Source organism: Grus americana, chromosome 1 (assembly GCF_028858705.1).
Source record: "Grus americana isolate bGruAme1 chromosome 1, bGruAme1.mat, whole genome shotgun sequence".
Lineage (NCBI taxonomy): Eukaryota > Metazoa > Chordata > Aves > Gruiformes > Gruidae > Grus > Grus americana.
This window is the reverse complement of record NC_072852.1, coordinates 15,582,772-15,600,856: the sequence shown is the minus strand read 5'-3', so window position 1 is coordinate 15,600,856 and position 18,085 is coordinate 15,582,772. Positions and strand designations below refer to the sequence as shown.

General features: G+C 40.5%; 1 protein-coding gene across 2 annotated transcripts in view; it reads left to right on the top strand.

The window, feature by feature from the left end:
• Nucleotides 1–221: 221 nt before the first annotated feature.
• The window catches only part of NAMPT (nicotinamide phosphoribosyltransferase), a 31,156-nt gene continuing 13,292 nt past the window's right edge, over nt 222–18,085 (top strand). Inside the window, exons 1-6 of one of the 2 annotated variants that reach the window (XM_054838154.1) lie at nt 222–357; nt 12,778–12,934; nt 14,253–14,356; nt 16,519–16,647; nt 17,140–17,298; nt 17,661–17,797. In XM_054838154.1, coding sequence (XP_054694129.1) covers nt 298–357; nt 12,778–12,934; nt 14,253–14,356; nt 16,519–16,647; nt 17,140–17,298; nt 17,661–17,797 — 746 coding nt within the window. In that variant the 5' untranslated portion in view covers nt 222–297. The remainder of the gene's footprint in view (nt 358–12,777; nt 12,935–14,252; nt 14,357–16,518; nt 16,648–17,139; nt 17,299–17,660; nt 17,798–18,085) is intronic. The other variant, XM_054838148.1, reaches the window with a different exon arrangement.

The window sequence follows — 18,085 nt, the reverse complement described above, 5'->3', positions numbered from 1 at the left end:
CCTTCTCCCTTCCCCTGCACCGACCAGGCGGCGGGCCCAATCAGAGCCTGCCTGGCGCCCTGGCCCCGCCCCACCCGCTCAGTGACCGCACGGCCCGTTCTTCGGCGGCGGAGAGGTGCAACCAATCGGCGGTGCAGAAAGCCGCGCGAGGTCTCCGCCCCCCGGCCGTAATCCCCTTGTCTCCGCCCCGCTCCCCCTTTCTCCTCTCTCCCCCCCCCCCCACACCGAGCGCCTGGCGGCGGCGGCGCAGCCCAGTCCTGTCCGTGCTGGCGGCGGCGCCTCCTCGGGCTCGGCGATATGGAGTGCGCTGCGGCGGGGGCCGAGTTCAACATCCTCCTCGCCACCGACTCCTACAAGGTGGGCGCGGGCACGGCGGGCGGGGGTCACCTCTGCGGGCGCCCTGGCACCGTCGCACCGGACCCGCCGGGCCTGGCGCCGGGGCGCTCCATCCGCGGGGCGCCGAGCCAGGCCGTCCCCGCCGCCACCGGCTCCCCTCCCCTGCCCGCCTGGCCGGGGCTGGGAGCCCCCCGCCCTCCTCCCCGCGGCGTGAGAGAGGGTGCCCGGCCTCGGGGCGGCGTGAGGGGGGACCGCGGAGGCCTGGCTGGGGGCTGCCCCCCCCCCAGCCCCCCTGCCGCGGAGGGGGCGGTCGAGCCCAGCTGCCCCGCCGGGTGCCCGGGGCCGCGTTGCCGGAGGGGGGGCGGCGGCCGGGCGAGAAAAGAAAGTGAAAGCGGGCGGGGTGGGCGCCACCGTCCTGTGGGCGCAGGGCGGGCAGGGCGCGAGGGGCGGCCATGGCGGGCACGCTGGGGGCGGGGGCCGCCTGCTGCTGCCGAGCATCTTCTGGCCCGCGGCGGCCGCCGGGCTGCCCGCCCGCCCTCTCTCTCTCTCTCTCTCTCTCTCCGGGGACGGGAGCGGGCGCACATGTTGCCTCGGTAGGAGGGTGGAAAACGAGCAGAGCAGTTACTCTTTTTTTTGGTTCTGGGTTTTTTTTTTTCCGTGGATTGTTTCTCCCGCTCTGCTCAACTCGGGCGGCGAAACTGCCGGTTGCTGGCTGCCTGCAGTTTTGTATCTGGTTGCGGTGCAGAGTGCTCTGAGGAACCGGCTGACTCAAAATCCGTATTTTCTAGTCCTCTGCTTAGTTTCTGGTCATTGCAGTGTCAAATTTGGTAGGCAAGGTGCTTCAGAGTAGGGGTTCACGCTTCACAGTCCTCCCTTCATTCCGTGAAATTACTTGAAAATAGTGTTGCTTGATAGCAATGGCCAAGTACGGCTGCACTGTCCACACTCCGATACGGTGATTTCTAGCCCAGGAGCTCTTGACGTGCCTCACAACGTGAGTATGCCCAGGCCCAAGTCCTACTTCTGCGCAGCGTTGTATTAATGTAAGCATACGGTTTCTGGACACTGGGCAGAGCCAGCGTGTGACTCCCCGAGTCTGGTCGTATAGATGTGCCCTGTGTCTCCTAGACTGAAAAATTAACTTTTTTTTTTTCAGGAGCTGCATTGCAATGTCAAAGAGGTTGTTGGTACCCTAAAAAAAACTATGGTATCAATCCAGATTATCTTTATAAAGCATTTATTATGTTATAGTCCTTTAAAGGTTTGACCACTCAGATGGGTTTTGGGGGGGGAATACTTCTGCATAGAAGAGTTGAAAAAAGCAAATATGATGTGATGGCCAGGTCTTGTTACTGGCTAACTACCGAAGTACAAGCCTCAGTATGTCCTCCGATTGCTGACTTGTGCTGTTGTACCTTTTTCAGCTTCTCTGTGTTATTATTATTATATGAAGTTACATAAAGGTGCTCCTTTTGTAAAGAAATTCTTAACATTTATTGTTGCTGTTTGTAGAAGGGTGTGTTAGACTGCTGACAAATCTTAGAGCAGCTCAGTCGGAGCATTTTAACGCTGCTGTTGGGGGCTCACAAAACTGCTTTCATGAAGGGCTTAATCTAGTGACAGTGCTCTTTAAGAACTATGTTTAAGTGCTTGTTATCAAACTTACTCAGATATGGAAGATCCAACTTTCTTCCATGTATGAGACTAGTCACATTAAATACTGTAGGCCTGGGTTTAAACAATATCTATTTTAAATCGAATTTGCACACTACTTTTCCTAAATTCACCGGATCTGCTCTAGGATTAGTGTCAGTGAGGAGCGCTGGGATGACAGATGACCAGTTCACTTCTGTTTTGTTTGCTTTTTCATAGGAAAGATGATTTGGTAACATTCCAGGAGTGGTAGAAATCTTAAAGAGGTCAAGTAAAGGCCTGAGGTTTTTTCCCAGTTTAAAACTGAATTTGGATAAAGTTTTTGGTGGCAACTAGGAGCAGTTTGTATTATATTAAAAACAGTTGAAACTGTGCACTTTGCTTTATTAGGGCTATTCAATTTGTCTCTCTTCCTGTATGCTTTTTTTCCAAGTCTTAGGAACTCCAGCATCTTTGAATAATGCTTAAACAAGTGACTTCTTTTATCTTGTTAGGTAATATAAGCAAACATCACTTATCTTCTCCCTGAATGATACTGTCATTTCCTAATCAATGAAACACACTTAGTGAGAGCACTTTCAGTAACAATTGCACGAAAATATCTGGTAGTTTGCAACATCAAGCTTTTTACAGGAGTTACTAAATACTCTTACTAGCAATTAAAACAAAATTGAGAATTGATCTCGTGTGCTTTTCTTTTTTCTTTTTTTTTTGCTGCTGCATCCACAATCATAGCATCTATTTGTGTGCAGTACTGTATGTAACATTCAGGTTCTGAGGAAAAACACATATCAGTTCAGAAGCTTACTTGGTCATCCTATTGCAGCAGATGCTGATCCATACAAACTAATGTTGGTGACGAAAGTCATGTGGAAATAAACAGCTCAGGGGTGGGGTGGGGAAATGTGCAGACCATCCTAAACAGTACAACCCTATCTTAGGCAGCTGTCCGTGAGTAAAAACTTGTGGTATTGCAGCGTCACATCTTGTCACAACTCACTATTTGAGTGTTAGCTCCAGTGTCCCAGTTCTCTGTTGCTACAGTTGGAAATTTGGGGTGGAGAGAAAATTGGTTACTGATTTAGTGCCTATAAAAATTCAAAACCAAAGTAATTTGGTAAGCCAAGATTTGTCTGTTGACAGTTAATCTGGCCTCCCCTCCCTCTAAACTATATTCCTGTCTGTGTGTGCATCATAGGACATTTCCTCTTAAGTCATAGAAGATTATTAAATATTCAGTTTCAGAATCTTAAAAGCTGTTTTTCAAAAACGTCTGAGTATCATGCTAATCTTTAGTATACTCAATATATCTAGATAGGAATAGTTTCCAGTGGGTGAATTTGAGAGACTTGCTACACACTGGACCCAGTCCTGAGCTTCCATTATGAACTGGAGCTTACTGAATTGTACAAGTGCTCCAGAATTTTGAGGCTGGGCTTCAAATTGTCCAGTTTGTCTCTAACCCCTGTAACAAGATAAATGTTTTTTACATCAGTTAGGTTTTTTCTTCTTGTATACTTTGTGGCATATTCTTAAGCTTCTCCAAATCCCCCCATAGTGTAATTCCTCCTGTGTGCTGGGTATTATATACCATCCTCTCAGAGTCTGGGTGTGGACATATGGTATGGTATGTGTACGTATTTCTGGTAAATAACAGCGGTCTTTTTAATTCTTTGGATCATAAGACTTTCCAGAGATTCATCAATGCAGTGTTGTCTGGGGAACCTCTTTGTGTGAATATCCAGTATAGCAATGATGCTTTAAATAGTAAAGTTTTCTACTAGTGGCTCAGTATTGCTGAAAAAGGGAAGCATTTGAAGTCAAAATCCTCGTTGCTAAAAAGCTGCAAGTGAGGGAATATCAGCAGGCTTCTTGAAGCTCACTGTTCCTGCTGCATGATGTGTCTCTTGTGTCTATACCAAGAAGTCCTCGCAATCTTGCCCCTCTGCAACAGTGAGTGTTCTGCTCACTCATTGCACTTCCCAAGCGAAAGGGTCCATGCCCTTTAGCTCTTCATTCATCTGACACTGTTGACACACCACCTCTCTGGTTCTTTTCTCTTTGATTCCCAATGCTCTGTTTATCCCATATTTGTTTATTTCTGCACAGGCAAGAAATCTTCCAGGGTAGATGTAGTCTGAAACTGTATCGAGAGTTTCAGCTTAGCAGAGCTGTGGTGTTCAGTTGGAAGATACCAGTGACTGGCTTACACCAGGCCTGGATTGGAAGGACCATGAGCTGCAAGTGGGGAAAGGCTATCAAAATGAGGACTGAACCTTGTTCACTAAAGTAATAATAGCTTATTTTGCTTTTACCAATGAAATGTATTACTGTTGCTTGGAATGTTTTGTAATTAAGCTGGTAGCTATTATAAGCTGCCATGCAATTACCCCATAGAGGAGCTGACTTGCTATCTAGACTGTAAATGAGATCTGTTTCAGAATTCAGTTCTTTCTGGATGCTTCAAGAAAGCATATATGTTTTAACTCTGTATGCCTTACTTGTTCATTTTTAAGTATTTGTCACTTTGAATGACTTCTTTTACTCTGCATTTCCTACATCTATGGATGTAGGAGAGCACTTACATCTGAAGCACTTCACGTGAGTATGTGTTTATTCCAGGCTCTGACAGCCTGTGTATTCTTTATTTAGAAGGCTAGAGGTATGCAAGGAAAAGACACGAGTACTCTTTAGCTTACTGGTTTTGCCTGGTACTTAATGACTAAAAAATATTCTTTTCAGCAGCCCATATGTGTATAAATATATTTATTTTTTTAAATTAAAAACTTGTGGTAGGGGTGTGAATGTGTTCTCTTACCTCCTGTAATTCTGTCAGTGGAAAACCATTGGAAACTTCTGGCTCAGCACTCCTCATAAGAAGCAGTCTTTGCTCTATCTAGTTTCATTATCTTCCAAGTTTTGATTTGCGTTCACACAGTCCTGTTACAAACCCCAAGGCATCATTGCTCTAAAGGAACACCACAACTGTACAGAATGCAGCCAATTTTTAAATTAGTGGAAAGTAACCCCTTCCAGAGTCATTGCAACTTTCATTGTTGAAAAGGTAAATGCTTTTTTTTTTTTGTTGAGGAACAGGAAACTTGTAGTAGTATGTGAAGTAGTACAGCTGACTATTCACAAATGTGTAAACAGTAAACATAAGGCGTTTTGTCATCTTTGTTATGATAATCTTGGATGCAAAACACAGGGAAATTTTTGGTGGTAAAGAAATCTGCTGTAAAGTATTACCTTTTTTAAACATTGTGTTTTCTCTGAGCAATTTAGAATATACACAGTTCTAGTGCTTACACCTGAACTTGTTTTTTAAATGAATGTGGATGTGGTCACTTACAGCATTTCTGTTGATAATGTGCAGCTTCCATAGGAATTCAGTTTCTTGCATGTGCTCTCCTTAGTTTTCTTAGTATTGACTGATCTCTTAAATGAATTTTTTTTTTCTCACCTCTGGTCCTCTTATTTTTCAATACACATATAAGAGATGATGGATGAACTAGAATACAGAGTGGTACAAGATTAGCTTTCAGTCATAACCTGCGTTAGTTTATCCGTCTCATCTCATAAAGGCAGATATCTCCCAATATTCTCACTTTAGGTCTCAAACATTATCTTAATCTGTATTTGCTTCTCATACACATTTTTAATAAAGGGTCTGGAGTTTCTCTAAGACTACTTTCCTATGGTAATTTGAAGCTCCTGTATAACCAAAATAGTAAGTTTGTACTTGACTATTAGATTTTTTTTTTTTGGTACTTGCTTGCAAGTGTCTTTCACTTTACCTGCTGTTGTTGGATGCCCTTTTTGTTGATTTATTAAAGATTGTTTCTTCTGAGGCTTCCTCTTGTGTTCAAATAAGCTTATCATTTAACCACACTGACTTTTGGTTTGGTTTTCATTTCCACTTTTGTTTGTGGTGTGCATTCCTTTTGTGATTGCTTTGAAAGCTACAAAAGCATCCTTGTTGAATATAACTGCTAGTCACAGTTGTGGGGCTTTTTCCTGAAGGGGGTCAGCAATATCTTATAACTGCTGTTGGTTACATCTCACCCCAGTGAGGTATATCTGATAAAGCATTCCCTTGTTCCCAAGCACTGGTTCATTGCCTCATTGTCATTAACAATGTCGTTTTCCATATAGGTTATAGGCAACCTTTGCTTTTAACCGCTCCATTGGTTAAACCTCATAAAGGTTTAGGTAAAAGTCTTTCAAGTAATGGTCTCTTTCCACAACATTTTCAAATAATATGTAATACTGTAACTAATGGGGATCTCAGTGGTGCTTTGCAGAAGTCTCCCCAGTGTAAATGCCAGAAGCACCACTGCAGTAAGTTGTGTATGAGGACCGCCCCAAATGTCTCTTCCAGCATCAACAAGCTATTCTGACACTGCACCCCACAACTGTAGTTCTCATTTTCACTTGTCACATAAACCAGGCTACAGTTGACATTCACCTACACGGGGAAGGATATAGCTCGCTCCAGTGTACGTATGAGGCTTGCAGTACAGTGACCGACCCACACCTTGGGCACTAATTCCTTGCTGCAGACCTGAAGTGCCAAGGCTGAGTGGCCCAGCTGCTAGATCCAGGGCCACGCTCCTTCTGGCTTATCTTCCACCTCTCCCTCTGATTTGTCATGTTTCTGGTTCTACAGTGCCATGGGTTCAGTAGCTGAGTTGTTCTGTACCCATTCTGCACTAAAGATTTTTCAAAATAACTCCAGAAAGTTCAAATACCATCTTAGTTGAACTGGCATCATCACTTGCAGAGTTATGATACAGGCAAGACCCTGCTGGCTAGATCTTTGGCGATTTGTTTTCTTCACTGTAGGCAGGTCTTAGAAGCATCTTTCTGATGGCTCATGTTAGCACCCATCTGACCTAGCTGAGCACCAGGAATAAACCACCTGTGGAGAATTTGGCCATGCCTGACTTCACTATTCATTGCAGATCTGGTTTTCTCATGTTTTCAAATGGTTGAGCTGTACAGACTTCAGTAACCTTTTAAAATCACCTAATTGCAATCTCTTGTCTAACAATGCTTGTAGATTATAAGATTATTTGGCTTTTATGCCAAAGGTTTTCTTATTTAGCCTATAAAAATGCAGCCTTTACCTCAGTCATCCCTGTTTTGTGATGAATACCTGTTAATTTCTTTTTCTTAAAAATTAACTCTTAATGTTTGGAGTGGGGTTTTTTGGATGGCTGATCTAAATGCAATTTGTGCTTCATGGTTTTTCTCAAATGGTTGACTTGATTTAGTTAAGTAGTCCTTGTGGAGGTATTCTTTGTTCAGAATATACCTTTATTTGGATTAAATTTAATAAGGAGCTATCACAACTGGAATAAAAGTGCTCTATTTCAGTCATAGTACATAACCTTGTTGTAGATGGTTATTCCAAAGCTGTTTGTCATACTTTTTGTAGACAAAACCTAAACCACAGTCTTTGAACTAAAAATCAAAAGGCCTTTGAAGATATTTTGGGGTTTTGTTTTCTCGTAAGGGTCTCTTAATCCCAGTAGGGGCTTTTGTTTGGTTTGTGGGTGGGGTTTTTTGTTATCTTTTCTTTCTGTAGAGAAGGGGTTCCTTTTGGCTTTATAGTCACTCCTGCTTATCAAGACCATGTCTGTACAAGTCCTGCTTCTGTCATTCCCTAACTGAAAGCATAGGTTTATCAATACTGCCTCGATCTGTAAACCACATAAAATACATTTCAAATATTGTATGTTGTCACTGATTGTTCTTTCCACTCTTCTTTAGAATACAGAAGGATGCAAAACTTGATCTGACAACAAGGAAAGTTCAGGCATTTTTTTGAAGCATAGTTTTGATTGTCTGAGTGCCTTGTTTGTTTTTTTGGGTTTTTTTGTTTGTTGATTTGGTTTGGTTGTTTTCAGTGGCATTCTTTGTGTCTTCTGTGAACTGTTCCTGCTCCCTGCAGCTTGATTGTTTTTTCAGACTTTTTGTTTTTACCACCAGGCATTTTAACTACATACCAAAACTCCTGACCATCGCTAAGGTGGATGGGTATTATTTCTCCGTACGCTATTAGTCCAGCTAACAATCAGAGCTGCCGTGATGTTTTCTGAGCAGATGCTTCTGCTAGGTATGGTGCCCTGCCTAAGAGCTTGGAAGCAAAACAGATGCCCAGATAAGTGAACAGGGGACGTAGGTCTTGTGCTTAACTTCTGGTGTACCTATACAGCATGCCTGGAGCAAGCAGTGGTTGGAAAGTGTGGTACTTATAAGATTGTGATTGTATCTTTGAATATTGAGTAGTCTGTGAGAAGCCTTGCAGACAGGCAAAGGGTGTTTCAGCTTTATATATACAAGTAATAGCACTGTGGAATGTCAAAGGAAGCACAAGTTATTTAAAATTACAGCTGTAAATATTGCTTAGATGTAAATGTCTTAATTGCCAGGGATGTATATCTTTCGCTGTTTAAATAGATTCTAATGTGTGAAGAATATAATTGAATCTTACACATATAACTGATGTAAAATTAGTTCATTATCTCTTTCAAGTACTTGAAGCAACTTAATTGATAAATTGACATTTCTATCATATACAAAATTTTTATTTAGGCTTAAATGCCTAGAAATAACTATTGTCTGGTCACTGGCCGGTATATCTAATGTCAGAAAAATTAGCTAAATCTGTGATTTAATGTTTGAAGAACTTGAGTGGGTTTTTTACATTGAAACTGCCAGCAAGGTAGTCTGAAGAAGCTGTTTCCCCGGGTATGCTACATAAAGGATAAATCTGGCTGTTACCATTCCAGCCTGATTTCGGCGCTCGAGTTCTGATTTGCAGCCAGGGCATCATGTTTTGTGATCGTGCTTCAAAGCTGAGCTAGAATGAGAAGTCCCTAAAAACCCTGTATTTAAATGCAATAGGAAAAGGTGACACTGACTCAATTTGTGCACTGTACACCTTCAGCTAATTTTGGGCATGTAACCCATTTGATGGAGACAAACATTGAGCAGGAGGAAATGTCTTTGAACTGCAAAAGCAAAATATCTTCTTAAACATGGAAGCCAAAGATCACACAAACTGTCATTATAACATAGGCGTTGACTTCAGCAACCTGCCCATAATTAGTAAGTTGGATAATTAAACTTTTTTAAAAGAAACCTGAGTAGGCAGTGTGATGTGGATGTAAGTTTTCTTTATTTTGCTTGGACCGTTATAGATAGAACAGCAAGCTCTAGAGCTTGTGTATTGGGTTTTTGTGGCAAGGTTTTGGTAGCAGGGGGGGCTACAGAGGTGGCTTCTGTGAGAAGCTGCGAGAAGCTGCTAGAAGCTTCCCCCATGTCCAAAAGAGCCAATGCCAGCCGGCTCCAAGACAGACCTGCTGCTGGCCAAGGCCGAGCCCATCAGTGATGGTGGTGGTGCCTCTGGGATAACAGAGTTAAGAAGGGGAAGAAACCACAAAAAGCAATTGTAGCCAGAGAGAGGAGTGAGAATATGTGAGAGGAACAACTCTGCAGACACCAAGGTCAGTGAAGAAGGAGGGGGGAGGAGGTGCTCCAGGCACCTGAGCAGAGATTCTACCTGCAGCCCATGGAGGGTGGTGGTGGTGATGGAGCAGATATCCACCTGCAGCCCATGGAGGACCCCACACCAGAGCACGTGGAGGCACCTAAAGGAGGCTGTCACCCTGTGGGAAGCCCGTGCTGGAGCAGGCTCCTGGCAGGACCTGTGGCCCCATGGAGAGAAGAGGAGCCCATGCTGGAGCAGGTTTGCTGGCAGGACTTGTGACCCCATGGGGGACCCACACTGGAGCAGTTGGTGAAGAACTGCAGCCCATGGGAAGGATCCATGTTAAAGTTTGTGGAGGACTGTCTCCCGTGGGAGGAGCTGTCTCCCAGGCTGGAGCAGGGGCAGAGTGTGAGGAGTCCTCCCCCTGAGGAGGAAGGAGCGGCAGAGACCAGGTGTGATGAACTGACCGCAACCCCCATTCCCCGTCCCCCTGTGCCGCTGGCAGGGAGGAGGCAGAGAAATGGGGAGTGAAGTTGAGCCCAGGAAGAAGGGAGAGGTGGGGGGAAGGTGTCTTTAAGATTTGGCTTTATTTCTCATTGTCCTACTCTGATTTGATTGGCAATAAACTAAATTAATTTTTTTGCCCAAGTTGAGTCTGTTTTGCCTGTGATGGTAATTGGTGAGTGATCTGTTCCTGTCCTTATCTTGACCCATGAGCCTTTCATTCTATTTTCTCTCCCTTGTCCTGCTGAGGAGGACAGTGATAGAGTGGCTTTGGTGGGCACCTGGCCTCCAGCCAGGGTCAACCCAGCACAGCTTGTCACAAGGAATTCAGATACTGGTTTGGGGAATTGTTCTTGAGATGTCTGCTCTGTGCATTTTAAGCTGGTGGGCTCTGTGTTGCTTAATCTGAAATCATGAAGCTGTAGCATGCCACTAGGATGAAGAATGGAAATAAATAGAGTTCCCAGGTGATATAATCAAATCATAAAGAAGCACCAAGTTAAAGTCCAGTCCCAGTTGTAAGAAAGAGCAAAATTTTTCATACAGTTGTTGTAACTTATTGAAGTGGCAACAGGTGAAGCAAGGAGTTTCTACTTTCTGTGCCTTACAGTGAATGAACCTTCTAATGATTTGTTACATGCTTTTTCTTGGGAGTCCATTTAATACAAGTTTTTTTAAGGGGGTTGTGTGTGTGCATATTCATATTCCCACCAGTTAGAAAGACATGTCAAACAGAGCATATTTTTGACTGCTCCACAGTAAGCGGGGGAGAAGAGGTTAGGATGTGTGTGTTTTGTTTTGTTTGGATTTTTTTTTCCTTTAAACATAATCATATCGTGAAGAGCTTTCTGTGAGCTGGCAGTGTGATTTACTTTTTTGAAAGTTCTGCGTAAAACTAAGAAAGGACATGTTATAATTTGTGGAGTGATACATTTCTGAATAGCTCGAACTAAATCTAAAAGTCAGGTTTTGTCTTTGGGTCTAACATTGCTACTCTTAAACGTTCTGCTTTCAAGTGGCTGTGGAATTGGAACAGAATAGGTTTGTGTTCCATTAAATGCCTGCGTTGCAGTGCTTTGTTTGAAGTAAACGTGAAAAAACTTGCTGTGACAAGCTTGGGTTTTATTCGATTGGCCTTGAAAACGTCATACAAGTAAAGATAATGGAAAGATCTGAAAAATGACCTTTTTATTATTCAAATGTTTCCTTGCAACATTGGAAATGCAACCACGACAGCGTTGTGCTGATATAGGAGAACCAAAAAATTCAGTTGAGCGGTCTAGTTCATTGTCCAAGCTGAATGAAATACTAAATATAAATGGCATTTGAGAGGAAAAAGAAACTGTATTTTTAAAATCCTTCAATATGCAGTTTTAACAACACAGGTAAGGGAAACCTTCAAATATTTTATTTGGAAAGTGTCAGAGATACATTAACCACTTCTTCCTTATTGTCCTGTTTTTTTAAACTATCCCTTTTCCAATTCTTTGTGTTATTAGAAACAAAAAGTTTTAAGGTGATTTGGAGTAAGAAGTTGCAGCAAGAAACTTGTAATAAACTCGTGCTCTAACCTGTAATTCTGGGCTTTTGAGAAAGACACAACTTTCACAGCTCTGAGTTTTGTTCTGATGTATGGTGGTGCTTTACTCTGCCATAGGAATAGTTTTCCCTTATGGAATGTGTAGACTTGTTCACGGACTTTTCAGCATAATTTAAGAAAACTTTTTAATAGCTTCACCTTTGGGAGTGCCCTAAGCTGATTTCTGTATTATGTAATTTAAACATTGATAGTATTAAATTTATGTCACTGTGTATTCTTTTTATTTTGTTTAATATGGAATTACAGATTTTGCATGGAGCTTGCTTTTTACACTTTAGGAGATAATGATTTTTCAGGTGTAAGTTGTTAATGTTTAGAGTGTACTTGTTCCAAACGATACATTACCCAAAAGTAAATTTCTGGGTAGAATTACTATCGGTAGCTAAAAAAAGCTTTTAGGGTTGAATCCAGCATGACATTATATGTTCATATAACCAATTTCCATGTACTACACACTTTCAGACTGTAACTTTTCATGCTTCCTTTAACATGAACTTTTTCAAAGATTGGGAAAACGTCCATCTAGCAAAATTCATGGGGAGGTACAAACCTCAGGTAGATTTTAACGGCATTACCAACAGTAATAGGTTTGTAAACTGGCTTTGATATAATCTGGGTTTGAGAAACCCACTCTGCTCCTGGTGAATGAAACACTTGGGTAAAAGGCCATTGTCGATGCCTTCTTTAGCTTGGATGGCTCTTATTTGAACTATGTGATTATAGCCTTCAAAACATCAATTAAATACAGTGAGTGCCTCCACTTTGGTAGTGGCAGACAACTTTGTGCTTCCTGTAGCTATTAGGCTTGGCCAGAGCATGGGAGAGTGAAAACTGACCTGGCATGTTGGTGCTCAGTGCTGCTCCTAAAATCCTAGCCAGTGTCTTTCCCAGTTAATCAAAGCAAAGTCATCAGGGGAGTGGAAGAGCTGACCACACAGATTACTGGGCGGGAAAGGCTTGATGCAAAAGCAAAGAATAAGATAGGGAAGACAGTATTTCTGAACTAAAAATTGAAGGTGGCTAAAAAAGGGGAAATCTCCTAAATACTTACTGTGTTGCATGTAAATGGATGAATGATAATAGTACAGGAGAGCTGGAATTACTCTAAGCTTTAACATACAAATATTATTTCTCTTGTGCTTTGTGGTGATGTTTTGAGCTCTTACTGAAGTTTTTCTTAATGTAGGTTACACACTACAAGCAATATCCACCCAATACAAGCAAAGTATATTCCTACTTTGAATGTCGTGAAAAGAAGACTGAAAATTCCAAATTAAGGAAAGTGAAATATGAAGAAACTGTTTTTTATGGTTTGCAGTACATTCTGAATAAGTACTTAAAAGGTAACTGTCTCAAATTCTTGTAAACCTTTACCTGTAAATATTTTTTTTTTCTCAAGCCTTGCTGGAGTTTTGTAGTTGAAATAATTCCAGGTTATCCTGGCACAGTGCAGGTAGTGACTTGCACTTATGACATGCATAAAATCTTACTTATGTGATTCTGAAAATGGGATGCCCACTCTTCTAAAACGGTATTGACTTCTTAATTCAGATAACTCTCTACTATGTTTCTTCATGCCAATGGCTTATTAAAAATGAAGAGATGTTCATATCCCAACTTCAGTAGGCTAAACTGAAATGAATGGAAACAGGCAAGACTGTGCATGGAATCACAAGAAGATAGAAGGTTTCAGGAGAAAATACATCTCATATTTTGAACGTAACCTTTAGTCTGTATTTTCTGTAGTTACTATGTAAGCTAATAATGGTTTTAATGTCCCTTAAATTTTGGTTGCCACTCAGTGTAGACTTGAATACAGTGGCTATGTGTGAAAGTGTTTTCAGTATTGACAATTTTAAGAGTAACACCTGGAAATTCCTTGATGCAGTTTAAGATTTTGTTTGCTTTTTTACATTATGTGTAAATATCACCTGTTCTGACCTGAATGCAAGTTGCCTTCTGCTAAGCTTTAGAAGGAAAACTTTAGTCAAATGGCTTACAGATCTTTGTCTTGATCCAGAATCCACAAATATCTCTGCCAATTCTGCCAAATATTGGAATTTGGCCATAATCAAAACACTTGATAGTCTTGTTTCTTTTCTCTTTAGCAATCTGAGGATTGTTCTCTAACGTTTCCAGTAGATGATTGGTCCTAAAGTAGTAGCAATTCTCGTTCAAATAATGTGGTTAGTCTGTCAGTTCCTGTCGCAGAAGTGGTTAATCAAAGACTGGTTGTAAGGCAGCCTCTCCATGGTGATTCTCCCTGAAGCAGCGTAGCTTAACCCTTGTGCTGGTCTGGTCATGTCTTGTTGCATGTGCTGACTTGCACAATCATCGCATTTTTCTGGGAAAGCACTGCTACTAAAACTCTTGACAGGTTATTGACTGTCATAAAATAGTAGTGATCTTCAACTGTTCCTGAGTCACATGCAAACCATGTTTATTTTATCCTGTTGGTTTCTTGAGCATCCTAATCTATATAATAAATGGATGTAAAATTTGTTTTTTACATAGTTAGTGTACTGCATTTGACATGTTTTCCATGTCTTTGTTGGAGGCAAAGTGACTTTTCTGTGTCTGAACTTTTTTGTTATTTATACTTTTTTATAATTTGATGAGTATCATCAGTTTCTAAGCTTTCATCTGTTTCTGAAACCACAGGTAAAGTAGTGACCAAAGAGAAAATCAAGGAAGCCAAAGAAGTATATAGGGAGCATTTTCAAGATGATGTCTTCAATGAAAAGGGATGGAACTATATTCTGGAGGTAAAAACTTAAGAAAATAGTATGAGATGATCATGAAGGATTTATGAATCAACTGTAGAATAAATAAAACTGTCTCTCCTTTTAACCATGATAGTAAAGACTGGATAAATTTAGCTTTTTATGTTTAGTGTGCAGGGAGTAGCAGCTGTCAAAGAATAATCATATAATTGTAATTCCTTTGAGAAAAGTAATTTTTATCCTTTCAGATGCCAAATATGGTTTTGCAGGTAATAAGGATTTATGGCTGCTGTCAGACAGCTAGTCTAAGTGGGGGCTTGTTGGCAAGTCTCCATGTATAATAGAGCGCTTAGTGGTTGCTTGCATCATTTACATTGTTTTCTGTAACTAATCATAACCATTTTTATTCTAATGCAGAAAGCATTACAACTTCTTGCATGTGGAAATAGTTCCAGAAAATACATGTTCCGTTCAATTGTTTCCTAAATTTTTCAGGATAATTAAGTTGAACTTTATTATGAAATACAAGGCTTGAGCACTTCTGACACACAAATCCTTCCAAATTAAGTCTTTCCACAATTATCCTCTTTTCCTTTTGTCTAAAAAGGTGTCAGTCTTCAAGTAATTGCAAACATCTCTTCTGTATAAAAGCAGCAGATTCAGACTAGTAGCATTCATCAGAGCTGTTCTAATCTCTGCAGTTTAATTAAATGCAAAGTTTCATTGTGGGTTCTAGTGAATGGATATTTTTGGCATTTGAGAACACAATTTTTAGTTCTTTGCATTTATTTTTTCTCTGGATACCCTGACTGTATGTATTTTATGGTGGCATCTGTCTATGAATACATGTGGATGGCATCTTGTAACCAGGGCGGGCCATAAGGGGTCCAAGAGAAAAATTAATTTCTAAGAGGGAGTTATGGGGAGGTTTGTAGAGGACTTGGATCCATTTGAAATAACTACAGATGTGAATTCAATCCATATTTGTGTTTAAGCTATGTTATACATTGTGAACTGCTCTCATCTGTATTTAAAGTAATCTTGATCACTCTTTGGCTAAACTAAATTAATACGCTTTTAATGCTGCATGTCTGTCCACACTGAGTTTTAACATTGTTTAATTCCGTTTCACTGCATGCTTTTGGCTTAGTCAAAAGAACCCTTCTTGCATACCCCTTGCATACTGTATTAATAAATTATCGTGAGCCTTTTTGAAGGCTTCATGTCCTTTTTTAAACCAGAACAGACATCTCCAAGTCTGACAACTAAACCCTGTGTGGTATATAAACACAGTTTGCTTCAGCATATCACACTTTGGAAGAAACTTTTAAACTCTGGTGTAGAAGAGACTTCTGATGTGTTTGGGGCACTGGAGAATAGGTTTTGATGCAATTTATGAATCTGTGTAATTTCTCTGAATTGATACAATTTTTGTTGCCTTTAAAGAATATCTAATGAGAAGCTTTCTGTCAAAAATATTAATATACAAAACACTTACAAGTATTATCAGCTTAGTTTGCAAAGCTTTTTCAGAAAGGTATAATTACTCTTTTAGAGTAACTTTTTGCAGCTTACTCTTTTTCAGAAGGCATATTCCACACAAGGTTTAGTCCTTCAGGCATGAAAGACTGAATTTGACAAAAGAACGACACTTCAAGATTAGATTTCATGTTTACTGAATAATTGAGATGATAAAATATTTTTTTAAAATAGATGTTAAATGGATCCTACTCTAATAAATTAACAAATCACACATCTATACTAAGCAAAACTAGGGATTTTTTAAGACCTAGATAATAGCTAAACTTTTTTTTAGCTTACTTCATGTGAAAGCACTGAAGAAAACTGAGTAGCAAATATTTCTTGTTCTGTAGATAGAATTCATGTATTTTAATAGAATATTTAAGTATTCCTAAGTCAAATTGCACAAGGAATACAACTGATAATCATCATTTGGTTTGGTAAAGAGACTATTTTTTAGGTTACAGGATTTTCCTCCTTTTTTGATAAACATGGATTTTTTTTTTTTATTTATTTGGGCTGGGGGTGTGCAAACAAACCAAATTATTTTAAGGGTTGAAAGAAATGAAGAAGAAAGCTTTATCAATAAACTCACAGCCTGACTTTTATCCATTGCAGTCAAATAAAGAGAGGTAGGTCCTAAACTTTCCTGATGTTTAACAACGTCACTGTTTCTTACACAGAAATATGATGGTCATCTTCCTATAGAAATAAAGGCTGTTCCAGAGGGCTCTGTAATTCCCAGAGGAAATGTTCTTTTCACAGTAGAAAACACAGATCCAGAGTGCTACTGGCTCACGAATTGGATTGAGGTCAGTTTTGGGAAGTTAACATGTTTTTTCTAAGTAAATATTAATGCTCTTAAATTAAAGGCTGAATCCCTTATTGGTTTAAGGGGAACGTCTGGCAGCTTTTATTTTCTGCCTTAAATATGCCTGAATTCTTTTTTTTTTTTTTTTCAAGTGTTCTTACACAGACCTTGTTTCCTTACCTGGCAAGAGGTGGTAATAATTTTACAGGAAATTCACACCAGTATTTTTATCCACAAGGAAAGGAGGATGAGGGCAGTTGTGTGTCTGTAGCTTGGGAGTGATAACTCCTGAGATGGTCAATACCTGGTCTACGTTATTAAAGTATTATAAAGGCTAATTACTTTAGCTCTAAAGCAAACTGTTGGAGGCATCGATACTTTCCAAATGGGTGATGAAAATAAATAGACCTTTTTGTGCCCGATTAAATGTCAAGTGGGGATTCTTAAGTCCTAAGCAAACATACACCTAATAATGTGATGGGTTTTGTTTTAGACTATTCTTGTGCAGTCATGGTATCCAATCACAGTGGCAACAAACTCCAGAGAGCAGAAAAAGATTTTGGCCAAATATTTGCTAGAGACTTCTGGCAGCTTAGAAGGACTGGAATATAAACTGCATGACTTTGGCTACAGAGGAGTTTCTTCACAAGAGGTAATACTAGTTACCTAATAATTTGAGAAGTCTAATTGTTCTTAACTATAAAGGATTGTAGCATGTATCTGTTAACAATTTTGTCCCTGTTCAGCAGTGAAATTGTGACCGCATAGAGCACGGTGTTTGGACTTATTGTGGAGGGGGGAGATCTGGGGTGGGGGGGTGAGTGTGCCTGAGCTGCAAGCACTAGATTGGGAGAGGTTTTTTCTGTATGGAAGCTCTTTCCTGTGTGAATGCATGAAGAAGGTATTGGTGACACAGGAACTGAGAAGGTTTTGCTGTTATAAACTACTGCTAGGTGGTGACTGGATTTAGGCTTCTATATTTAGTGTGGCAACTGAAAGTTGTGTCTTTTTCAGACTGCAGGAATAGGAGCTTCAGCTCATTTGGTGAACTTCAAAGGAACAGACACAGTAGCAGGAATTGCATTAATTAAAAAGTACTACGGTACAAAAGATCCAGTTCCAGGATATTCTGTTCCAGCTGCTGAACATAGGTAAGATACTGGTCTACTAAAGCTTTTTTAAAAAATAGCTTAACAAAATGTATTTTTTCTTATCCATCTTTGTATCCAGAAATATTAAGCTGTTTCACTTATGTGATATAGTATTAGCCATGACTGATCCAGCTGTTGAGGCTGAAGTTCAATACTGATGCACCTGTATGTTCGAGGGGCATAACAGTGGCATGGTTGTTCTTAACTATAAATGTGTTTTAAGTGTTTTTAACCTTCTTATTATTGTCTCAGTAAATATGGATGATTCTTTTTAGAATGGACATGAAG